General features: G+C 44.1%; 1 protein-coding gene across 1 annotated transcript in view; it reads left to right on the forward strand.

Annotated features, from left to right (window-relative positions):
- Positions 1 to 3,174: 3,174 nt before the first annotated feature.
- Positions 3,175 to 23,627, forward strand: part of LOC307154398 (integrin alpha-M-like) — a 40,356-nt gene continuing 19,903 nt past the window's right edge. The window contains exons 1-2 of the mRNA XM_079864315.1: positions 3,175 to 3,271; positions 3,864 to 4,005. Of these exons, the coding sequence (XP_079720441.1) occupies positions 3,264 to 3,271; positions 3,864 to 4,005 (150 nt within the window). The 5' untranslated portion in view covers positions 3,175 to 3,263. The remainder of the gene's footprint in view (positions 3,272 to 3,863; positions 4,006 to 23,627) is intronic.

A 23,627-nucleotide genomic window follows, 5' to 3' on the forward strand; every position in this document is an offset into this window, starting at 1 on the left:
GTTCTCAATGAAACATCCCCTCCTAACTTTACTTTTATGAGTGTCGGCAGAGCGGTTAAGAGAGGTGGGGGTCTAGCTGCTCTTTTTAAAGATATCTATCAATGTAAGCAAATATCATTTGGGAATTACCTGTCTTTCGAATATCTGGGTATTGTGTTAAAAGGTGCTCCACGCATTTTACTTATCATTATTTACAGGCCTCCAAAATACTCTCCAGCCTTTGCTGAGGACTTTACAGAACTGTTATCAACAATTACCTCAGAGTTTGACTGTTTTGCCATTGCAGGAGATTTTAACATTCACATAGATAATGCAGAGAATAATATGGCGAAAGAAATCAAGTGTTTTAAAAACTTTTGATCTGACTAAACTTATACATGGACCCACACACAATCGTGGACACACTCTAGATTTACTTATCAGTAAGGGTCTAAACATTTCATCGATTGTTATTAAGGATGTAGAGCTGTCTGATCATTTCTGTATTTTCTTTGATATATTGATCTCTCCTGCCACTGAAGCTAGATCTGTGTCTGTCAGGAAGAGATGCTTAAATGAGAACACCAGTGTACTATTTATGAAGGCTATATCCTTAACACCAAGCATATCTGCAGACTCCGTTGATTTTCTCCTTGATTCTTTTAACTCAAAAGTTAAAAGTGTAATTGATGAAATTGCTCCTGTTAAAGTCAGGAAGAAGAGTGGCAGACAAAAAGCACCTTGGAGAAACTCAACAGCAGTGCAAAATATGAAAAGACAATGCAGAAAAGCAGAGCGCATGTGGCGGAAGACTAAACTTGTAGTCCATTATAACATCTACAAAGACAGCCTTCATGCTTTTAACCCCTTGCTCATCACCCCCAATTTTGGCAAGTGCTGCATACATGAAATGCCCAAAATAAAAAGGTTACTGCTCATAAGTAATTCTGAATAGAAACATAACACACATACATTTAGAAAGCCAACCCTTGAGAGTTTATAGTTCAAGACTCAAAATTAACCAGACTGTTATTAATATTGAGATATATAAGCTCAAACATATTTTGAACTAAAATAATCTGGGATCACCAGTGATCCCTGTCAGGTAAGGGGTTAATATGGAACTAGGCAAAGCTAGACAGACTTTCTTCTCAAATATTATAAACAGTAATTTAAACAACACACGCACTCTTTTTGCTACTGTAGAGAGACTGACAAACCCCCCAAGCCAGATTCCCAGTGAAATGCTCTCAGACAGCAAGTGCAGTGAGTTTGCTTCTTTCTTCTCTGAGAAAATCAATAGTATCAGAAAGGTGATCAGCACATCCTTGAGTTGCGCTGGGGTCAGACAGATCAAACCACCTGAGAAAGTAGTTACTATGTCTGATTTCAAAGAAATTGATGGCAAAATTTTGGAAGAAACCGTACAGCACCTTAAAACATCAACCTGCGCTCTTGACACACTTCCCACATCATTTTTCAAAAGTGTGTTAAACAGTTTAGAAGCAGATCTTCTAGAAGTGGTAAATGCCTCACTTCGCTCTGGGAGTTTTCCATACTCCCTGAAAACTGCAGTTGTCAAGCCCCTCCTGAAAAAGAGCAATCTGGATAAGACCATATTAAGCAACTATAGACCGATCTCAAATCTTCCTTTCATAGGCAAGATCATTGAAAAAGTTGTCTTCAATCAGCTGATCAAATTCTTATGCTCGAATGGATACTTTGACAATTTTCAATCTGGTTTCCGACCGCACCACAGCACAGAGACAGCGCTCATAAAGATAATAAATGATATTCGCTTAAATACTGATTCAGGCAAATTATCAGTGCTGGTACTACTCGACCTCAGTGCTGCATTTGACACTGTTGATCATAACATACTTCTTGACAGGCTGGAAAACTGGGTGGGGCTTTCTGGGATAGTCCTAAAATGGTTCAGGTCATACTTAGATGGGAGAGGTTATTATGTGAGTATAGGTGACCATAAGTCTGAGTGGACATCCATGACATGTGGAGTCCCTCAAGGCTCAATTCTTGCGCCACTCCTGTTCAACCTGTACATGCTCCCAATGAGCCAAATAATGAGAAAGAACCAAATCTCTTATCACAGCTCTGCAGACGACACACAGCTCTACTTAGCCCTATCGCCTAACGATTACAGCCCCATTGACTCCCTGTGCCAATGCATTGATGAAGTAAACAGTTGGATGTGTCAAAATTTTCTTCAGTTAAACAAAGACAAAACTGAAGTCATTGCGTTTGGAAACAAAGATGAAGTTCTCAAGGTGAACGCATACCTTCACTCTAGGGGTCAAACAACTAAAAATCAAGTCAGGAATCTTGGTGTGACACTAGAGTCAGACCTTAGTTTCAATAGTCATGTCAAAGCAATAACTAAATCAGCATACTATCATCTGAAAAATATTGCAAGAATTAGATGCTTTGTTTCCAGACAAGACTTAGAGAAACTTGTGCATGCTTTCATCACCAGCAGGGTGGATTATTGTAATGGACTCCTCACTGGCCTTCCCAAAAAGACCATAAGACAGTTGCAGCTCATACAGAACGCTGCCGCCAGGATTCTGAGCAGAACTAGAAAATATGAACACATCACACCAGTCCTCAGGTCTTTACACTGGCTCCCAGTTAGATTTAGGATTGATTTTAAAGTATTATTACTGGTATAAATCATTCAATGGCCTAGGACCTCAATATATTGCAGATATGCTCACTGAATATAAACCCAACAGAACACTCAGATCACTAGGATCATATCAGCTAGAAACACCAAGGGTTCACTCTAAACATGGCGAATCTGCTTTTAGCTATTATGCTGGAACCAGCTTCCAGAGGAGATCAGATGTGCTCCTACTGTAGTCACATTCAAATCCAGACTCAAAACACATCTGTTTAGCTGTGCATTTACTGAATGAGCACTGTGCCAATGTTCGTCCGACTGTTTGTACTGTACTGTATTTTATTTTTGATTCTTCTAAACTGTTTTAATTATTCTTATTTCTTGTTATTATTTTAATTTCTTCTATGTAAAGCACTTTGAATTGCCATTGTGTATGAAATGTGCTATATAAATAAACTTGCCTTGCCTTGCCTATCACAGCTTCAGCCAATTTTGGTAGCTCGATCTGACAGCAAACATTGTGTTTTTTAGAGCTGCATTAGAGACACCGTGTCTCCGCTAAAGATACAAATCAATTTCTCACAAACCGAGATGCTTTCTGGAAACTCCACGGCTATCCTTGACATCCACAGCAGGACAGAGGAGTATGTCGAGGTGAGCTGAGCTTCTGACATCACAATTTATACTTGAACCCTCTGGGGTCTGAGGTGTTTTCTGGGTGAATTGCTCTACCTCATCAGGGCTCGAAATTAACTTTAATTTTAACTTTAAAATTAACTTTAACCTTAACATCTGGAGGACACTCGAAGTGCTGTGGGGATCATGTTCTTTGATTTCTCCAGCGCTTTCAACACAATACAGCCGTCACATTTGAGGACTAATAGTTACTACTGAATAGTTTTCTACTGTTTGGGGTTTATTCAATAAAAGCAAAAAATAACTCCACTGTTCACTGCCTTTAATGATATAAGATGCTTCAGCTTTACTGTATAAAGTTTCTGCAACATTCAAAAGCTCTATGAAAGTTTCTGTTTTGTATGTGACTAGGTGCCGTTTCAATGGAACTGTAATTCAAACAACCGCTGTGTGGCCGATCTGCAGCTGAACTTTAGTTTTACGTGAGTAACAACCGATAAATAATGACTAATGTTAAATGTCTGTAAATGCTTCTGAATATTTCCATTCTTCTTGATTTGAAATAAACATGAGAATGTGATGATGGTTCTGCGTTTGGTTTGTTCTTCAGGAACGACACGTTAGTGGTGGTGAATCAAGCTCATTTCACTGTCCTCGTATCGCTGGCCAACCCAGGCGACGACTCCTTCAACACCAGCATAGTGCTGCACTACCCAGAAGGCCTCTCGCTCTCAAAATTTGACACCGTTAAGGTACCGCTGTCCACACATCAAACTAAGGACTCTTAATGTAGAAACATAAACATCCTTAAAACAAGATCAGTTTACTTGTGAAGCAACAATGATATATACAATTTTTGAATGTTAGGAAGTAAAATAAAACTGAAAAAAAGAAAAAAAGAAAAAAAGAAAAATTATTAATTATAAAGTTAATTATAATTTTTTTTATTATTACAAAGACAGACTTTGAATGTTTTTGTTTTGTTTTTTACTTTAACCCTTAATCGGTCCTCAAGTAGAGTTTACGTTTAAGTCCCCTGGGGTTCAATATAGTTTTTGTGGATATTTGGTAGTTTCTTATCTATTTACTGCACAATTACTTAACTACGCCGTAAATTGGCTCATGAATTTTTTTTTTTTTTTTTTTTTTTTATGAAAAAAAAATCACTTAAATGATGATCTTAATTAAATCTAAATTGTTTTTGGCGTACAAAAGCTTTATTTCACAATAATCAAGCATGAATTTTAAAAGATTATTAAAAGACTGTAGGACTGGGGCAAGAACATGCAAACATTGAAAACACTAGAAAACATGAAAAAGGAGAGTGAGGCTTACCTATGGCAGGTAAACAAGTTTAATGAGCACAAGGCTCTTATAATCACGAAACTCTTACCACCAGGTGCACAGATCTCACTACACCACACACACGTGCACACAAGATCAAGCATGAACACACTCCGTGACAGTCCCACCACCACTACAACTAGCAGACTGCCCTGAAGCCTCGGCTCCTGCAACAAGAGACACAGTTAACCAAGGTAGTCTCCAAACAACAAAAACAAATAATGACAAATTATACTAATGCGTACTGCTTAAAGAAAAAAAAGAAAAAAAACAGACCAAAACAAAACGATATGCAACGAGCGCAGCGCTGAAAAGGGGCGGGCTACATAAAGTCTATATCGTTATATTTTTTTGTTGCTGGTGTTTATTTTATGAATAAATTAAATATTAAAATGAATATTTTTATGGAGTAACCATTTTATAAAAAGTGCCTAACGACACCCCTTAGCTGTTCTAAATTCACTGTAAAACACGGCTTTGCGGGGCTTATTGCTTTATCATACACCCAAGTATATCAGGGCAGACATTCAATAATTTGACTCAAACTTAATAATTCAAAACGGTGACAAAGGCCAGCTCCTATAACATAGCCAGAAAAACACCCTTATTATTTGTGCTATAACATTTAAAAAACAACATTCCTTAAATAACATGTATGAATTAAAACAAACAAACATACACTTCAACCATATATCACGTACCTGGCAACAGCTTACAACTGTTTTCCAAACCAGGCACAAACCATCATTACAACCTGCACAAAATATTACATAGTTAAAAACAAATACATCAAACCAGTGAAAGTTTGATTTACCTCAAAGAAAGCAATCGTAGCAACCTATGTGGCGTTATCTATTCAGCGTGCACGCCACCATTACTACTGAACTAATGCTACTCCACTCATAAAGGGTTAGTTTTTGATCACGGGAAACAAATTCAGTCAAAGCAGCAGCATCAGAGAATGTTGCCCGCCGGTTTCAATGAAGACAACGGGTTCTATTTAGACCATTCCTCCTAGACCAATTAACAGAATTATTTACCACAGAATTATTTAGTAGTTATATAATAGTAGTAGAAGGCACATACCTTCATGTTGTCACAACACACACACACACACACGAACACACACACGAACACACACACGAACACACACACACACACGAACACACGAACACACACACGAACACACACACGAACACGCACACGAACACGCACACACACACACACACACACGAACACGCACACACACGAACACGCACACACACGAACACGCACACACACACACACGAACACACACACGAACACACACACACACGAACGAACACACACACACACACACGAACACACACGAGCACGCACGCACGCACACACACACACGTTTAATGGCAGGTTTAATCTAATCCAGTTCCTTTTAACCTCTCGACGATGCTCAATGGCTTCTTTAGTTTAGCAAACAAATCGCTCGAGTGGGTGTAAACACCACTCACTTTCATGTTTTTTTTGCACAACCTGCGAAAATCACTCGATGCCATCGCTGCTTCTGCAAACCACTGATTAATGCTGCACATTTGTTGACACGTTTCCTGCCTTGAGTTTCCGCTGCAAAGTACATCACCTGGATCGTTGGTCTGATTGGTTGAAGGTGTTATGTGGTTGAAGGAGAGAACCCAAACGCAGACGATTTGCAGACACTCAAGGTTTATTACAACACTAAACAGAAAACAAAACCCACGAGGGGGCAAAACAGGACTGGAGGAGAGTTCACCTTGACTAAGACAAGATGAAACAAAGACTAGACTCTGACTCGACGATGACTTGACAGGAAACAAACAGCAACACGAACTCACAATTCTTATTAACAGGATTCAGACAAAGTACTCACAGAGTTTAACATGCAATGTTTCACAATGTACCGACACAGGACAGAAAACATGAGGGGATTAAATAGGGAGCAAACTAATCAGGGACACAGGTGTAAGTGATGATCTAATGATTACAAGATGAGATAACAAGGGGGCGGGGTAAGGTGACAAGACAACGCAAGCACACAGCCCAAACAAATGGCCATGTGCTTACACATAAAACATGAGTCTGTCATGATCCTGCCTCAAGACAAGAGAAGATCTGGGACATGAAGGCAGAATCATGACAGAAGGACTATCCAATTGCGTACAGAGTCATTTGAACTATGCCCATTGATCACGCCTCTTGTGCAGTAGAAAACACAGAGCAGACTCCCCAGACTATTTATTTTATTTTTATTTATAAGTTTATTTGTATAGTGACAGTACAAAAAAAACATGATCCCAGTCAAAACTGGAAAATATTTATTGCACATAGAGAGTTTACCAAAAATTGCCTAATTTGCATCTCAGGTCCCTAGAAAGGCTTTTCTAAACAAAATAAAAAATAAAAACAAAAATAAAACTACTACTCATAGAATAAAACTACCACAATATGTCACTTATAGACATTCAAATACCTACCTAAATTATACATATTAGAATGGAGCTTTCAACTCTTGCATTAAAAAAAATGCTTTTACATACAAAAATTATTACATTTAAATATGCGTGCATCTGGTTTATTTTAACCCACTGTTTTACCTTTAATGTAAAGGACTTTATTTCAACTATTGCCTTAATGCAATACTAATGTTAAATCTTAGAAGATTGAGCTTAGTCTGGTGATAGCCAGACTAGCAGGAGCATTGAAGGCAGCCGCCAACCAACCACCGCGACGATTGTCCACAAGGAAGTCAAGTCATCCTCATTTATATAGCACTTTTAACAACGTAGATTGTTTCAAAGCAGCTTTACAGAGACAAACGTATAATTTAGGGTAACAGACATTGTTTTGGCTTTATAGTGGTTCTTTAATAAAGTTATTTTCCTGCTAAAGTTAGTTTTGATTGATTCACTTCCGTCGCAACGATCATTTGTTATTAAATTAGGGGCCGCTAAGACGACACCATTCTCTCTAAACAAACTTTAAACGCAGACCTGTGAGAAACGCTGATGGCGTTCACATGCTCATTTAGAATGGGTTCTATAGTTATGTGCGTTTGAATATACGCAGGTTTGGAATTCCCTACAAGCCAAGCCTAAACAAAGTACTGGTCTTTCCTTATAAATTTTGATACAGAATTTTATTTTATTTTGTCACTTCGGGGTAGGTATGCGAAACGAATTTCCCGACGATGCTTTATCTGTAGAGTGGTAGTGGGATCCTCCATAGGGAGAGACTAGTTGGCACTTCAGCACTGCGTTGTCATCGGTCCAGGCGAAGGTCCTTCGTCAGATCTGGATACGGCCTGGATCCGGCAGGCTGCGGGAAAACCTCGGGATAAACACAGACACTAAAATTAGCGTAGATGCCATTCTTCTTATGATGTAACAAGTACATCAGGATTAATGGGAAGTGTTCCCGGTTCCAGCTGACCTAATCTATGCAGCCTAACATTGAATTATAGAAGTCTATAATGTGTTATGTGTATGCTAGGACAAAGAGATGTGTTTTTAGTCTAGCTTTGAACTGACGGACAATGTTCGGAAGATTGTTCCAAAGTTTTGGGAGAAGGATCTACCGCCAGCAGTCGATTTTTATATTCTAGGTATTATTAACTGGGCGGAATTTTGAGATCGCAATAGACGTGACGGACTATAATGCGTTAAGAGCTCGCTCAAGTACTGCGGAGCTAAACCATTTAGTGCTTTGAAAGTAATCAGCAATATTTTAAAAGGAAGCTATAAACCAAATTAACAAACTTCTTACATCAAGCCACGCATCTCAAGGTTAATCCCCTGGGGTCGGCGGTCGCACCGGCTATACCAGCTCACTTTTTTCTTATCACATTTACATTTTTACATTTAGTCATTTAGCAGACGCTTTTGACCAAAGCAACTTAATATTTAGGACTAAATTAAGCGAGTCATCATGAAGAGGCAAAAACAACACAAGAAGTGCTCAAAATACGAAGTTCAGGCATTGCTCAGAGTAGCATAAGCCCGATAATGGAGGATTAAAGGAAAAGGAAAGATTTTTAAAAAAAAAATGTTATTATGCTGTTAAGTGCTCACGGAAGAGATGGGTTTTCAGCTGTCTTCTGAAAGTTGTCAGGGATTCTGCGTTCCTGATGAGGGAGGGGAGTGCGTTCCACCAGCATGGAACTGTGAATGAGAATGTTCTGGAAAGTGATTTTGTGGCTCTCTGTGATGGAACCACGAGACGTCGCTCGTTGACCGATCGCAGGCTTCTGGTAGACGTCGCTCGTTGACCGATCGCAGGCTTCTGGTAGACGTCGCTCGTTGACCGATCGTAGGCTTCTGGTAGACGTCGCTCGTTGACCGATCGTAGGCTTCTGGTAGGGATGTAGACTTGTAGGAGTGAGTGAAAGTAGGAGGGAGCTGAGCCTGTGATGGATCTGTAAGCAAGCGTCAGTGCCTTGAACTTGATGCGAGCAGCGAGAGGTCGCCAGTGCAGAGAGATGAACAGAGGAGTGACGTGTTGAAGACGAGACGAGCTGCAGCGTTCTGAATCATTTGTAGAGGTTTAGTTGCACATGCTGGAAGTCCGGCCAGAAGAGCATTGCAGTAATCAAGCCTAGAGATGACCAGGGCCTGGACGAGGAGTTGTGTTGCATGCTCAGTTAGGAAAGGCCTGATCTTCCTGATGTTATGCAGTGCAAACCTGCATGATCGAGCTGTCTTTGAGATGTGATCTGTGAAGGTCAGCTGGTCATCAAACGTTACTCCAAGATTTCTGACCGACCTTGATGGGGTGATTGATGATGAATCTAGCTGGATGGTGAAGTTGTGCTGTAGAGACGGGTTGGCGGGGAGGACGAGAAGCTCAGTCTTTGCCAGGTTGAGCTGCAGGTGATGTTCCTTCATCCATGTCGAGATGTCCGCCAGACAGCTTGAGACCCGTGCAGCTACTGTGGGATCATCTGGTTGAAATGAGAGGAAGAGCTGTGTGCCCAGTGTGTCCCAGTGATGAGGTGTAGATGGAGAAGAGGAGGGGACCCAGCACTGAGCCCTGAGGAACCCCTGTGGTCAGCTGATGTGCTTTGGATACCTCGCCTCTCCATGCGACCCTGAAGGACCGACCTGTGAGATAGGACTTGAACCAGTGGAGAGGAGTACCTGTGATGCCCAGTGATGAGAGGCTGGACAGAAGGATCTGATGATTCACAGTGTCGAAGGCAGCAGATCCAGGAGAATGAGAACTGAGGATTTGAAAGCAGCTTTTGCGATCCATAGGGCTTCTGTGACCGACAGTAGTGCAGTCTCAGTTGAGTGCCCTTTCTTGAAGCCGGATTGGTTGACATCCAGCTGGTTGTTCAGAGACAAGAAGGATGTTACTTGGTTGAAAACCGCTTGTTCAAGTGTTTTCGCAATGAATGGTAGGAGAGAGACAGGTCTGTAATTCTCTAAAACTGATGTGTTAGGGACCGTTCGGTATTTATGGAAGGGGCCACCGGAGGAAAATAGGGGAGGGTCATGTCTTTTTATTCTTTGTTGAGGGGAGGGTCATCCAACTTTTTTTAGTCTAGGGGGAGGGTCACCCAACTTTTATATTCATGAAAACAGCAACATTTCAAAGTGGCTTGTTTGGTGCTATTTTTTTCCATTTAGCTCCATGTTGATCTCGCGATATCAAACCCCCCTTCGATATCAGATGGGTCTGACCCAACAAAAATCCAGTTTGGCGCTGTTTGACAGTGCGCGCGCACTTCACACGCTCAGAAAAAGTGTATCATGTCAGAACAGAATGCCAAAGAAATGTTTACCCGGCAAAGCTTTAAAGCACGAGCAAATAATGAACTTTTGTGATTGTGAATAAGTGCACAGTGTCCTGTGAGTGTAACTCTACCGCTGCATTAACATGTGTGATGTGAATGTAGGCTACGTCGAGTTTTACAGTATTGGGACTGAGGCGCCAGAACTGCAGCTGATAGAATACTACCATATTTTAGTTTCCATTCTTATTTTGTTTCCACGATGTGTAAGATGTAGGGCTACCACATCTTTAAATTACTAGGCTATTAGTAGCCTATTATTTAAGTTAACATAATAAAATACGTAGACCTACACCACAAAAACTAGTTGAGGATAAATTCGTTAAAATTGGGCGATTCCAGTGTTATGGACGTGACATTTGCAGTCAAAACTTGAAATATAAATTCTCAGAAAATGCATTTAATACCAATATTTTGAAACGTCTGAAAGGAGTCAAGACATTAGAAAAATATCAGTCTACACATGCGTTTTATATTTAATATGAGGGAAATACACAAATGTGACGTGACACAAAAAATCTTTAACTTTTAGGTGGCAAAATATTTGTTAGTAATTCTATAAATTACACTGTGCAAACCAAAAGATATATACCCACCGGATAAATAAAGATCGGCCTCCACAGAACATAGAATATTATATTATTTTTATTTTATTTTTCGTGTTCGTAAATATGTGAAAAAAAAAAAAAAAAAGTTACGGGCGTGACAGTTCTCCATTACGGACATGACTGCTCTGAGAACGACTTTAAAATTTCACAGAGACCTCAAACAGAAAGCACAAAGCCTTTCTTTAAAGTGAATTTCGTTTTTTATTAATTGTATCTTAATTTTAATCAATGTTTCATCTGGATTTAATAAATAAGTAAATATAGTAGAAAATAGATAGGCCTAATCATAATACGGAGTCGCGGGCGAGAGAACTGGACTCTTGTCTCCCAAATGAACCGAAACTCATTGTAAGGTATGCTACTTGCCTCACAGACCTGAGAAATATATAGAAAGCTTGAAATGTCTACTTTTAAACAGAACAATTCAGAACGAAGGAAAACAGACTGCTCTCTACTTATGAAATGTGCATTTCTCTCTGGCGCGTTCTGAGAAGATCGTGACGCATCGTCAACTTCATCTTTGCAGTCGACACAGAAAACACTTGTTTATTAATAAACAATTAAAATGTCTCCTTGCTATATTTGACATATTAATAATCATTAGTTTTGCCGGTTCTTTGTGACAGCTTTTAGATGCTTTGTTGGCAGCGCCACCCATGTTGAACGCGTCACACCGCATCAGCACCGAAAACGTGATTTTTTTTTTTCAAATCTAAAATAAAAAATCGTGATACGAACCGAATCGTAGGTTTGGTCTATCGTTACAGCCCTAGTAAGATGATAAAGCAAGAGTTTATGGTTTAAAAACAAACAAACAATGGCTATCTGAACATCTTTGCCAAGCGCAAACCAGTACAGAGGTAGGCTAATCAATAAATTACCGGGGAGGGTCATGCCTTTTTTCACAATCATTTTGGAGGGTCATAGAAAAAATTATTGCTGGCGAAGGGAGGGTCATGTCTTTTTTGACAACAGATCTCAAAACTCCTCCGGTGGCCCCTTAAATAAAAAACGAACAGTCCCTTAAGTGTTGTTTTTTTAAGCAGTGGATTTACCCGAGCCTGCTTGAATGCTGTAGGAAAAGTGCCAGTATGGAGGAATGAGTTGGTGATGTGTGTGAGGGCTGGTAGAAGTGTGGGAGAGATGGCTTGTAGAAGGTGTGAGGGGATGGGGTCTAGAGGGCAGGTGGTAGGATGACTGGAGAGGAGAAGTGTAGATACTTCTTCCTCGGTTAGTGGGGAGAAGGAGGAGAGAGGCTCATTGGCTGTGGAAGGGGTCGGTCTGGGCTCCTGTGTGTGTGGAGCGGAGAACTGACGGCTGATAGCTGTTGTTTTGTTGGTGAAGAAGTTCGCAAACTCGTCAGCAGTTAAAGAGGAGGCGGGTGGTGGTGGAGGTGGCCAGAGGAGAGAGTTGAATGTCTTGAAGAGTGATCGTGTGTTGGAGGAGCTGTTGATCTTGTTGTGGAAGTATGAAGATTTTGCAGCATGAACATCAACAGAAAAGGAAGAGAGGAGAGATTTATACATACTCAGGTCAGATGTGTCTTTTGATTTGCGCCATTTCCTCTCCGCTGCCCTGAGTTCGGTCCGGTGTTCACAAAGAACCTCAGATAACCAGGGGTTAGAGGGAGTAGCGCGTGCTGGCCTGGAGGAGAGAGGGCAGATATTGTCTAGAGAAGAGGTTAGAGTGGAGGTGCCATCCTCGGGGAAAGAGGACAGCAGCACATCCAGGTCCTCTACAAAGCTTCCCAGCTGACCTGGGGGGCGATATATGACTACGATATGGATCATACTGGGAGTTGTAAGTGTAATAGCATGATATTCAAACGAGTTGTTGTTGCATAAAGAAGAGAGCGCTGAGTATTTCCAATTGTTAGAAATGAGAAACCCTGTACCCCCACCCCTTCCAGACTGGCGAGGGGAGTGAGAGAAAGAGAAAGTGTTAGAGAGAGCAGCAGGGGTTGCTGAGTCTTCTGGACGAATCCAGGTCTCAGTCAAGCCCAAGATACTAAGAGTAGATTGAGATGCAAAGGCTGGAATAAAGTCATCTTTATTGACTGCTGACTGACAATTACATAGACCCACAGAAAGAGAGAGAGGTGTGTGTGAGGATGAGAGAATGGGACGTAGATTAGCAGTATTGCGCTGCCTTCTGCGTGTGATGAAAGAGCATTGTCGAGAGACAACAGGAATGTATTGAAAGCACATGTAGAGTAAGAAAAATAGGATAAAAGTGGGAAAGGAAAGGGAGAAGAATATAATTAAGTGCCTTCCTGGTGTCCTTGCTCGGTGGAGTCGCACAGGTAGAGTCGATGGTCTTTACCCGAGTCGGTCTTCACACAAGGAGGCTGAACGCGAGAGCTGAACGCTTCCGCTACATAGATATAATGCTTTCACCGCTTGAGTGAGGACAGCTGTCTCGGCCTAGCAATTAAGCAAATAATCCTAAAATGGGAGAAATCGAAACTAGCTGCTGGGAGGCGACACTTAAGTGCAATGAAACTGCAATACTTTCAGACACGGCTGTTATTAAAAGTAGGAACGTGTCTAAATAAAATACAGATTTGTGTGAAGGTAAAAATGTAAAATAAGCAGAGAATCGAAAATAGCCTTACCTTGAGTCAAATAGTGAACTGAACAACAGGAAAACTGGATATTAAGAAAAAAACACTTGCGCGCTCTTGCCGTATCCACGTACTGAACGCTTATCAGTGCAAAAGAGCCCATGGAGAGCACGTGCTATTCAAACGCAAATGATCTGAGGCGATCCATGCAAACGTGTCAACGCCCACATCAGCTGGATAAAACACACCAAGTTTAATCAGCTTAATGTACTCTATGTTGTCTTACTACGCTGTGAGGAATAACAATATTGTAATAATAATCCTGAGAAATTTACCTCAGAAGTGCTGGTTTAGTTTCATTTCGAGGAGCAACTGATCCAGCTGAGGATTGTGAATAGTAAGTTCTTTATTATTAAGTGCTTTGTTCTAATCGCGTTATGCAATAGTGTCTGTAAACTAATTACTCACCCTCATATTGTTCCAACCCCGTAAGACCTTCGTTCATCTTCGGAACACAAATGAAGATATTTTTGATTAAATCTGAGAGCTGATCACTCCTCCATAGGCTTCTAAGACATTATAACTTGCTGGCCCAGAAAATGTATTAAAGACATCGTTAATATAGTCCAAGTGACTACAGTGGCTCAATCTTAAGTTTATAAAGCGGCGAGAATACTTTTTGTCAAGTCAAGTCAAGTCAAGTATATTTGTATAGCGCTTTTCACAATACAGATTGTATCAAAGCAGCTTCACAGTATTAAATTAAAATAATACAACAAGGTTTGTTTCTAGTGGAATTTATTGATTGATAAAATAAAATTAAATATCCCCAACTGAGCAAGCCAAAGGCAACAGTGGCAAGGAACCGAAAAACTCCATCAAGTGACCTAATGGTGTCCTAAAACTCCATCAGGTGACCTAATGGAGAAAAAAAAACCTTGGGAGAACCCAGGCTCAGTCGGGGGCCAGTTCTCCTCTGGCATTTATGAACTAGAGGCCGGATTGTAGTTTGAAATGTAAGATTAAAAATATTATATGAATGCCTGGCCGAAAAGATGCGTCTTTAATCTAGTTTTAAACTGGGAGAGCGAGTCTGAGCAACGAACAGTATCAGGAAGACTATTCCAGAGTTTTGGAGCTAAATGTGAAAATGCTCTCCCTCCTTTGGTGGACCTAGATATCCTAGGTATGACCAAAAGCCTCGAATTTAGTGATCTTAAAGAGCGCGATGGATTATAGGGCGATAGAAGATCCGTTAAATAGACTGGAGCTAAACCGTTTAGGGCTTTATAAGTCAGTAGCAATACCTTGTAAATAATACGGAACTTTATAGGTAACCAATGCAGTGATGATAAAATCAATCTTAAGTTTATAATCTTAAGAGGACCGTGACGTCGCCCGGTATGGCACAGCCGGGGCCCCACCCTGGAGCCAGGCCCGGGGTTGGGGCTCGTATGCGAGCGCCTGGTGGTCGGGCCTCCCCCCATGGGGTCCGGCCGGGCTCAGCCCGAAGGAGCGACATGGGGCCACCCTCCCGTGGACCCACCACCTGCAGGAGGGACCGTAAGGGGCCGGTGCTAAGTGGATCGGGCGGCAGTCGAAGGCGGGGGCCTAGACAACCCGATCCCTGGACGCGGAATCTAGCTCTAGGGACATGGAATGTCACCTCTCTGGCGGGGAAGGAGCCTGAGGTTGTGCGTGAGGTTCAGAGATTCCGACTAGAGATAGTTGGGATCACCTCTACGCACGGCTTGGGCTCTGGAACCACACTCCTCGAGAGAGGATGGACTCTTCACCACTCTGGAGTTGCCCATGGTGAGAGGCGGCGGGCTGGTGTGGGTTTGCTTATAGCCCCCCAGCTCAGCCGCCATGTGTTGGAGTTCACCCCGGTGAACGAGAGGGTCGCTTCCCTACGCCTTCGGGTCGGGGATAGGTCTCTCACTGTCATTTGTGCTTACGGGCCGAACGGCAGTGCAGAGTACCCGGCCTTCTTGGAGTCTCTGGGAGGGGTGCTGGAAAGTGCTCCGACTGGGGACTCCGTCGTTCTACTGGGGGACTTCAACGCCCACGTGGGCAGCGACAGTGACACCTGGAGGGGCGTGATTGGGAGGAACGGCCCCCCTGATCTGAACCTGAGTGGTGTTCTGTTATTGGACTTCTGTGCTAGTTACAGCTTGTCCATAACGAACACCATGTTCAAGCATAAGGGTGTCCATCAGTGCACATGGCACCAGGACACCCTAGGCCGGAGGTCGATGATCGACTTTGTGGTCGTTTCATCCGACCTCCGGCCGTATGTCTTGGACACTCGGGTGAAGAGAGGGGCGGAGCTGTCAACTGATCACCACCTGGTGGTGAGTTGGATCCGATGGTGGGGGAGGAAGCTGGACAGACTCGGCAGACCCAAACGTACTGTGAGGGTCTGTTGGGAACGTTTGGCCGAATCTCCTGTCAGAGAGATCTTCAACTCCCACCTCCGGCAGAGCTTCGACCAGATCCCGAGGGAGTCTGGAGATATTGAGTCCGAGTGGACCATGTGCTCCACCTCCATTGTCAACGCGGCCACTCGGAGCTGTGGCCGTAAGGTCTCCGGTGCCTGTCGAGGCGGCAATCCCCGAACCCGGTGGTGGACACCGGAAGTAAGGGATGCCGTCAAGCTGAAGAAGGAGTCCTATCGGGCCTGGCTGGCTTGTGGGACTCCGGAGGCAGCTGATGGGTACCGACGGGCCAAGCGGACTGCAGCCCGGGTGGTTGTGGAGGCAAAAACTCGGGCCTGGGAGGAGTTCGGTGAGGCCATGGAGAAGGACTATCGGTCGGCCTCGAAGAGATTCTGGCAAACCGTCCGGCGCCTCAGGAGGGGGAAGCAGTGCCCTACCAACGCTGTTTACAGTGGAGGTGGGCAGCTGTTGACCTCGACTGGGGATATCACCGGACGGTGGAAGGAATACTTCGAGGATCTCCTCAATCCCGCCGCCACGTCTTCCATTGAGGAAGCAGAGGCTGAGGGCTCGGAGGCGGACTCGTCCGTCACCCAAGCTGAAGTCACCGAGGTAGTCAAGAAACTCCTCGGTGGCAAGGCACCGGGGGTGGATGAGATCCGCCCTGAGTACCTCAAGTCTCTGGATGTTGTGGGGCTGTCTTGGCTGACACGCCTCTGCAACATCGCGTGGCGGTTGGGGACAGTACCTTTGGACTGGCAGACCGGGGTGGTGGTCCCTCTTTTCAAGAAGGGGGATCGGAGGGTGTGCTCCAACTATAGGGGGATCACACTTCTCAGTCTCCCTGGGAAAGTCTATGCCAGGGTACTGGAGAGGAGAATCCGGCCGATAGTAGAACCTCGGATTCAGGAGGAACAGTGTGGTTTTCGTCCCGGTCGTGGAACACTGGACCAGCTCTATACCCTCTACAGGGTGCTGGAGGGCTCATGGGAGTTTGCCCAACCAATCCACATGTGCTTTGTGGATTTGGAGAAGGCATTCGACTGTGTCCCTCGCGGCGGCCTGTGGAGGGTGCTCCGGGAGTATGGGGTCCGGGGCCCTTTGCTAAGGGCTATCCGGTCCCTGTACGACCGGAGCAGGAGCTTGGTTCGCATTGCCAGCAGTAAGTCAGACTTGTTCCCGGTGCGTGTTGGACTCCGGCAGGGCTGCCCTTTGTCGCCGGTTCTGTTCATAATTTTTATGGACAAAATTTCTAGGCGCAGCCAGGGGCCGGAGGGGGTCAGGTTTGGGGACCACACGATTTCATCTCTGCTCTTTGCGGATGATGTTGTCGTGTTGGCCTCATCAAACCAGGACCTCCAGCATGCACTGGGACGGTTTGCAGCCGAGTGTGAAGCGGCTGGGATGAAAATCAGCACCTCCAAATCCGAGGCCATGGTTCTCAGTCGGAAAAGGGTGGTTTGCCCGCTTCAGGTTGGTGGAGAGCTCCTGCCTCAAGTGGAGGAGTTCAAGTATCTTGGGGTCTTGTTCACGAGTGAGGGAAGGATGGAACGGGAGATTGACAGGCGGATCGGTGCAGCTTCTGCAGTAATGCGGTCCCTGTACCGGTCTGTCGTGGTGAAGAAGGAGCTGAGCCGCAAGGCGAAGCTCTCGATTTACCAGTCAATCTACGTTCCTACTCTCACCTATGGTCATGAGCTGTGGGTCATGACCGAAAGGACAAGATCCCGGATACAAGCGGCCGAAATGAGCTTTCTCCGCAGGGTGGCTGGGCGATCCCTTAGAGATAGGGTGAGAAGCTCGGTCACTCGGGAGGAGCTCAGAGTAGAGCCGCTACTCCTCCACATCGAGAGGGGTCAGTTGAGGTGGCTCGGGCATCTTTTCCGGATGCCTCCTGGACGCCTTTCCGGGAAGGTGTTCCGGGCATGTCCCACTGGGAGGAGACCCCGGGGAAGACCTAGGACACGCTGGAGAGACTATGTCTCCCGGCTTGCCTGGGAACGCCTCGGTGTCCCCCCGGAAGAGCTGGAGGAAGTGTCTAGGGAGAGGGAAGTCTGGGCATCCCTGCTTAGACTGCTGCCCCCGCGACCCGGCCCCGGATAAGCGGTAGAAGATGGATGGATGGATGGATGGATAAAATCAGTGTTATATGATCATATTTTCTTGATCTAGTAAGAACTCTAGCGGCTGCATTTTGGACTGCATTTTGTAACTGTAGCTTGTTTATTGAGGATGCAGGACAACCAGCTAATAAATTAGTTTTATTAGCCCTTGTTGGCTAATAAAACTCTTTGCCCAATGTCAACTGACTGTCCTTTACTCCTTTTGTTATACATTTCTGCTTGTTTGTGTTGTTGTTTTTCTGAATGTGACTGTGCAAGTTTCATAGCTTCACAGAGGTCTCGCTTGAGTGACTGCACATACTTATCAATGTCAACTGTTTCTCCACTCAAAAGTACAGGTTCAAACATCAGGTCAATGGGTAGTCTCGGAGTACGGCCGTACATGAGAAAGAAAGGTGAAAAACCCGTAGTTTCATGAACTGTACAATTATATGCAAAAGTCAACGTGTTCAACATTTGCGGCCATCTGACTTTAGATCTGGGGGGCAGTGCACGGATCATGTTACCAAGAGTACGGTTCATGCGTTCCACCTGGCCATTGCCCATTGGATGGTACGGTGTGGTGTGCATTTTGTCAATACCAGCCAACTGACACAGCTCCGCAATCAATAGACTCTCAAAATTGGCACCCTGGTCAGAGTGAATGCTAACAGGAAAACCATATACGCAAAAGAAGTTATTCCAAAGAACCCGTGCCACTGTCTTCGCAGACTGATTAGGACAAGGATATGCACACGCCAACTTCGTGAAATGGTCAGTGACTACTAAAACATCAACAGACTTATTGTTGTGGTCTTCAGTTGACCAAAAGTCTATACAGACTAATTCGAGTGGTGACGAAGTGGTAATGGAAACTAATGGGGCCCTAGCCTCAGGCTCTGGAGCTTTGCTCACAATGCATCTCTTACAGTTGTGTACGTAATCCTTGACATCTTTCTCCATTGTATCCCAATAAAACCTCTGTCTGGCCAACCCCAATGAGCACTGCTGACCCTGATGGCCCGCATCATCATGAATGCCTTTCAATACTGCCAATTCGGAGCGATTCCGGCACAACATATTGGTAAGCTTTCTGTTTGGTCACTGGGTGCTTGGACACACGATACACTATCCCCAGGCGTGTGGTCAGTTTACCCCACTGTCTCAATATCCTTAACGTCCCACGTGATTCATGAACTTTTTCGCGCCTAGAGGGGCGACGAACGCGGTCAATGAAAAACTTGACCCGACCCACAACACCATCATGGACTTGTTTGGTAAGAAGTTCATCATGAGTGAAAATGGGAACCGGGTTCTGCCCCACTGCGACAAGAGATTCCAAGTACTGCACATGTGAAATAGCCCTTATAGTACCTGCGTCTTCCCAATGCTGATGTGTACGCATGACAGCAGAAACCTCATCACTGCACACATGTACACTTCCTGTAGTACACACAGCTTTCACAGTAGCGTCTCCTGTGCCAATCTGAGCAGTCACACCCCTCATCTCAGGAAGCTCCGCCGAGAGCCGAAACATATTCTGAACTTCATCCGTTTTGAAATTGTCTGCCTCCTTAAGAAGGGTGGAATAAGGAGCTCTAGTAAGTCTGTGCAAAATTTTTGACTGCACAAAAGGCTCTCTGCTGAGGGCATCAGCCACCACATTTCTAGGGCCTGGAATATACTGGATGTCGAAGTCAAAGGGTGCCAACTGCACCACCCAGCGCTGCTCGCAGGCATCCAACCTGGGCTTGGTCAGTATGTACTTCAAGGGATTGTTGTCGGTCCACACAGTGAACCTGTGGCCACGCAACCAATGGCTAAATTTATGACAAATTGCCCATTTCATTGCGAAAAATTCAAGGCGATGTGCTGGATATTTTGCCTGAGCATGATTTAGAGACTTGCTGGCAAAAGCTATTGGTTGTGCTCTTTCACTGTTATGATGAACTTGCGACAATACTGCACCAAGTCCAGATGTAGACGCATCAATGGATAAAATGAACGACTTACTAAAGTCAGGGTGAGCCAAAAGTACTTCCTCAACGAGTGCTGCCTTAAGATTCTGAAATGGCTGTTTACACTCCTGGGTCCAATCATTTGGGACAAGTTTGCGGGACAGCGAAGGCCTTTTCCTACTTTTTGAATGCCGAGGCCTTTTCTGACCACCAGTCAGAGCAAACAAGGGTTTGGCCAGTACAGAACAGTTTTCAATAAAATGCTGGTAGTAGATAACCATCCCTAAAAAGGAACGTATTTTGGAAGGAGATGGAGTGACACAATCTAACTCCATCAAATCAGCCTCTTCAACCTTGACTATTGCTTCTACTTTATCCGGATCCCTCGAAATTCCATGTTGGGAAATTACATGACCTAGAAATTTAACTGAGCGCCTCAAAAACTGACATTTTGAAGGTGAAAGTTTCAAGTTATGCTCCTTCAGACGTTGAAATACCATTTCCAACCGGGCTAAGCTCTCTTCTTCAGACTTCGCAAATACCAACAAATCATCAAGGTAACACAGAAGACCTAAAAAGTTCTGGTCACCGAATATGGTAAGCATCATTCGCATAATCGTGGCTGGGCTATTACATAGACCCTGTGGGAGACGATTGTATTCGTGCAATCCTAACGGTGACGAAAACGCAGTATACTTCTTTTCCAGCTCATGTAGGGGTATGTTGTAATAGCCAGCCGTCAAGTCCATGGTACTAAAGAGCATGTTTCCCCCCAACGCAGCCAGGATGTCGCTCTGATGTGGAAGCGGATGGGCATCTTTAACAGTTCTGGCATTAAGCCATCTGAAGTCCGTGCAGATTCGTAGATCACCGTTCTTTTTCCACACGAGAACCAAGGGAGAGGCAAATTCACTACAAGATTTACGAATTATGTCTTTTTCCTCCATCTCATCCAAGGTTTCTTTCAATCTGTGATAATGAGCAGGCGATATTCTACGATATGGTAACCTGAATGGTCGGTCGTCTGTTAGTCTAATACGATGGCAGAAATACTGCGCCTCACCACAATCTAGATGATTTCTCGAGAAGACAGACTCATAGGCCCCAATCAAATCAACAAGTATCTCTTTACACTGCAAGGAAACTTCACAGCCACCAATTGGAATGGAGCTCAGCCCTAGCTTTTCCAGCTTATCATTCACATCACAGATGTCACTACACACGCTTCTCGCAGTGAGGCTACCACAGGAACTATTACTTCACACTTCCCCCACATTTTGGTGAACAGTCAAAGTGTCAGACAACTGATCAAAATCCTCTAAAGCAACACAGGGAAAAACATCTGCAATTTTCGAATTTCTGCGTAGAGTTCTGCATTAGTGGGGTTGATAATCTTCATGGGTAGCCACCCATCTCCCCACAATGGAGAAACTATTCGCCCAACCATTATCCGTCTGTTCACACATGGTGCTGCACAAGGCTCAACGATAACCGTACTGCCAGCTGATAACATGGTACCCGTGGGTAAACGACCCCACACCAAATGTTCAGTCATAGGCTGAAGAGTTACAGCACCTTTCAACTTCAAAGTTCCGACCTTGTCTGGGATGGACTCCCCTCGCCATCTCTCTAGGTTAGACAGAAGACGAAGAAACTGGCTACTGTCACTCTGGCCCAGTGAATCAGGTTTACTCATAACACGCCAAAATCCATCATTTGACTTGAAATGTCGTATAAGTGGCTTAAGCACATTAGTACCCAAAACAATGGGATCAATCTGTCCTTCAACAAACAGGACTGGGACTAAAAACTTGTACCCATAAACATCAAGTTTCAAATCGCATCGCCCTAAAGGACTGGTTTGTTTACCCCCACAACCCACTAGAATAATATCCGCTGGAACCAGCATGTCATCTGTCATCACGCCTGCTTGTTTTAACATGGGTATTATAGCAGCACTGATGGTAGTCGCCATTGACCCAGTATCCAACATTCCTTTCAACTCAACTTTATCCTGCACTAAAATATTAGTGTAGAACAAACTCTCATTTTGAGCTGTTCTCATGGTGTTTTGCAAGATTACTTTGCTAGACTTTGGGACATTTTCACAAACGAAAGCATATACAGACTAGGGGCCCTATCTTGCACCCAGCACAATTGACTTTGTACACTGACGCATGTATCATTCCTATTTTGCACCCGCGCAAAGCGCGTTTTTTCCTCCACAGAAGCACGTCGCTAAACTAGGGAATGAACTTGCGCTCCCTGGGCGGTTCAGCGCAAAAAAGGAGGCGTGTTCCAGCGCAAACGTTCCTTCATGCTATTTTGCAGGTTTAGAAAACAATTGCGCCACTAACCAGGAAAAAATGGTTTAAAGTCAGTGGCGCGTTGCACATGTTATTCATATGCTATTTTAAGGGCGCATGCTTGGCCATAATCCATGTAGCGTGTGCACAACGCGCATACACTTTGATTCTCTCATCTACACAGAAGCAGCAGTTTTCATTTTTGCAAATCATACATTATTACGATAGATAGATAGATAGATAGATAGACAGACAATTTATTATAAAAGCATACATCTAGCTTACACATTTACCCAAATTATCATACGCCTTTTTAACCAAAGTTAATTTGGGTGGGTTTCTCCATCCCCAACGTCCCTGACGAGAGCGTTGCTCTCCTCGGCTGTGAACCGCTCCTCGCGTGCGTCTGGCAAATCCGCCGTTATAATAGGAATCCGCTTTAGAACAAGCGCGCCTGCTCTTAAAGGGAATGTGAGATGACGGTCTGATTGGTTTATTTCACGTTACGCCCAAACCACACCTATGAATAATGAAGCTACTTCAGACCAACCCATTTTAGATTTGCGCCTGGCGCAAGAGTCATTTATCCCGCCGGGAAAATAGCAACAGCGCCAAGACCCGCCCACAAAGTTACTTGCGCTTTGCGCTTTGACACTTGCGTTTCAGATCGTTAAAATAGGGCCCTCAATGTCATCACTATCAAAGGAGGTTGAACTCATATGCCTACCATCGCCCTCCTCCAGATGTAGGCTCAGTAGTTTCCCTGAGGGGGCCTTTGACTGTGACCATCGACAGCAGCAGTCGAGCTGTTCGGTCTAACCTGTGAATCAGACATCTCACACATGTCATGTGTATGTCCAGGAAGGTAGCAAGTGAAACACAATTTGTGCAATCTACAGTGAGCAACTGTGTTGTGGTCAAGACTCTGACAGACCCTACACACCTGTGGTCTCTTAACATTCGGTTTACGATGCACGACTGCTTTGGAGGACTGTGCGTTACATGTCAATGCTTTCTCCAGCATATTTAGTATCCTATCCATTGTGTTACTTTTACATGTTGGATTATCAGGCTCAACTGAGACTTGGGTTCTACCAGGTGGTGTACCCCCCACATCAGGAATGACAGGACTAACTGTTTGTTGTGAGAGCTGACACTCGTATACTTTGCGGTCTCTTACAAATTCATCTAAGCGGTCCTGTACCTCTGCAGCGGTCCACTCACGCTGTGGTTTGCTCAAGAACATCATGGCGAG

Source organism: Squalius cephalus (genome assembly GCF_949319135.1).
Source record: "Squalius cephalus genome assembly, chromosome: 2".
NCBI classification, from domain to species: Eukaryota; Metazoa; Chordata; class Actinopteri; order Cypriniformes; family Leuciscidae; genus Squalius; species Squalius cephalus.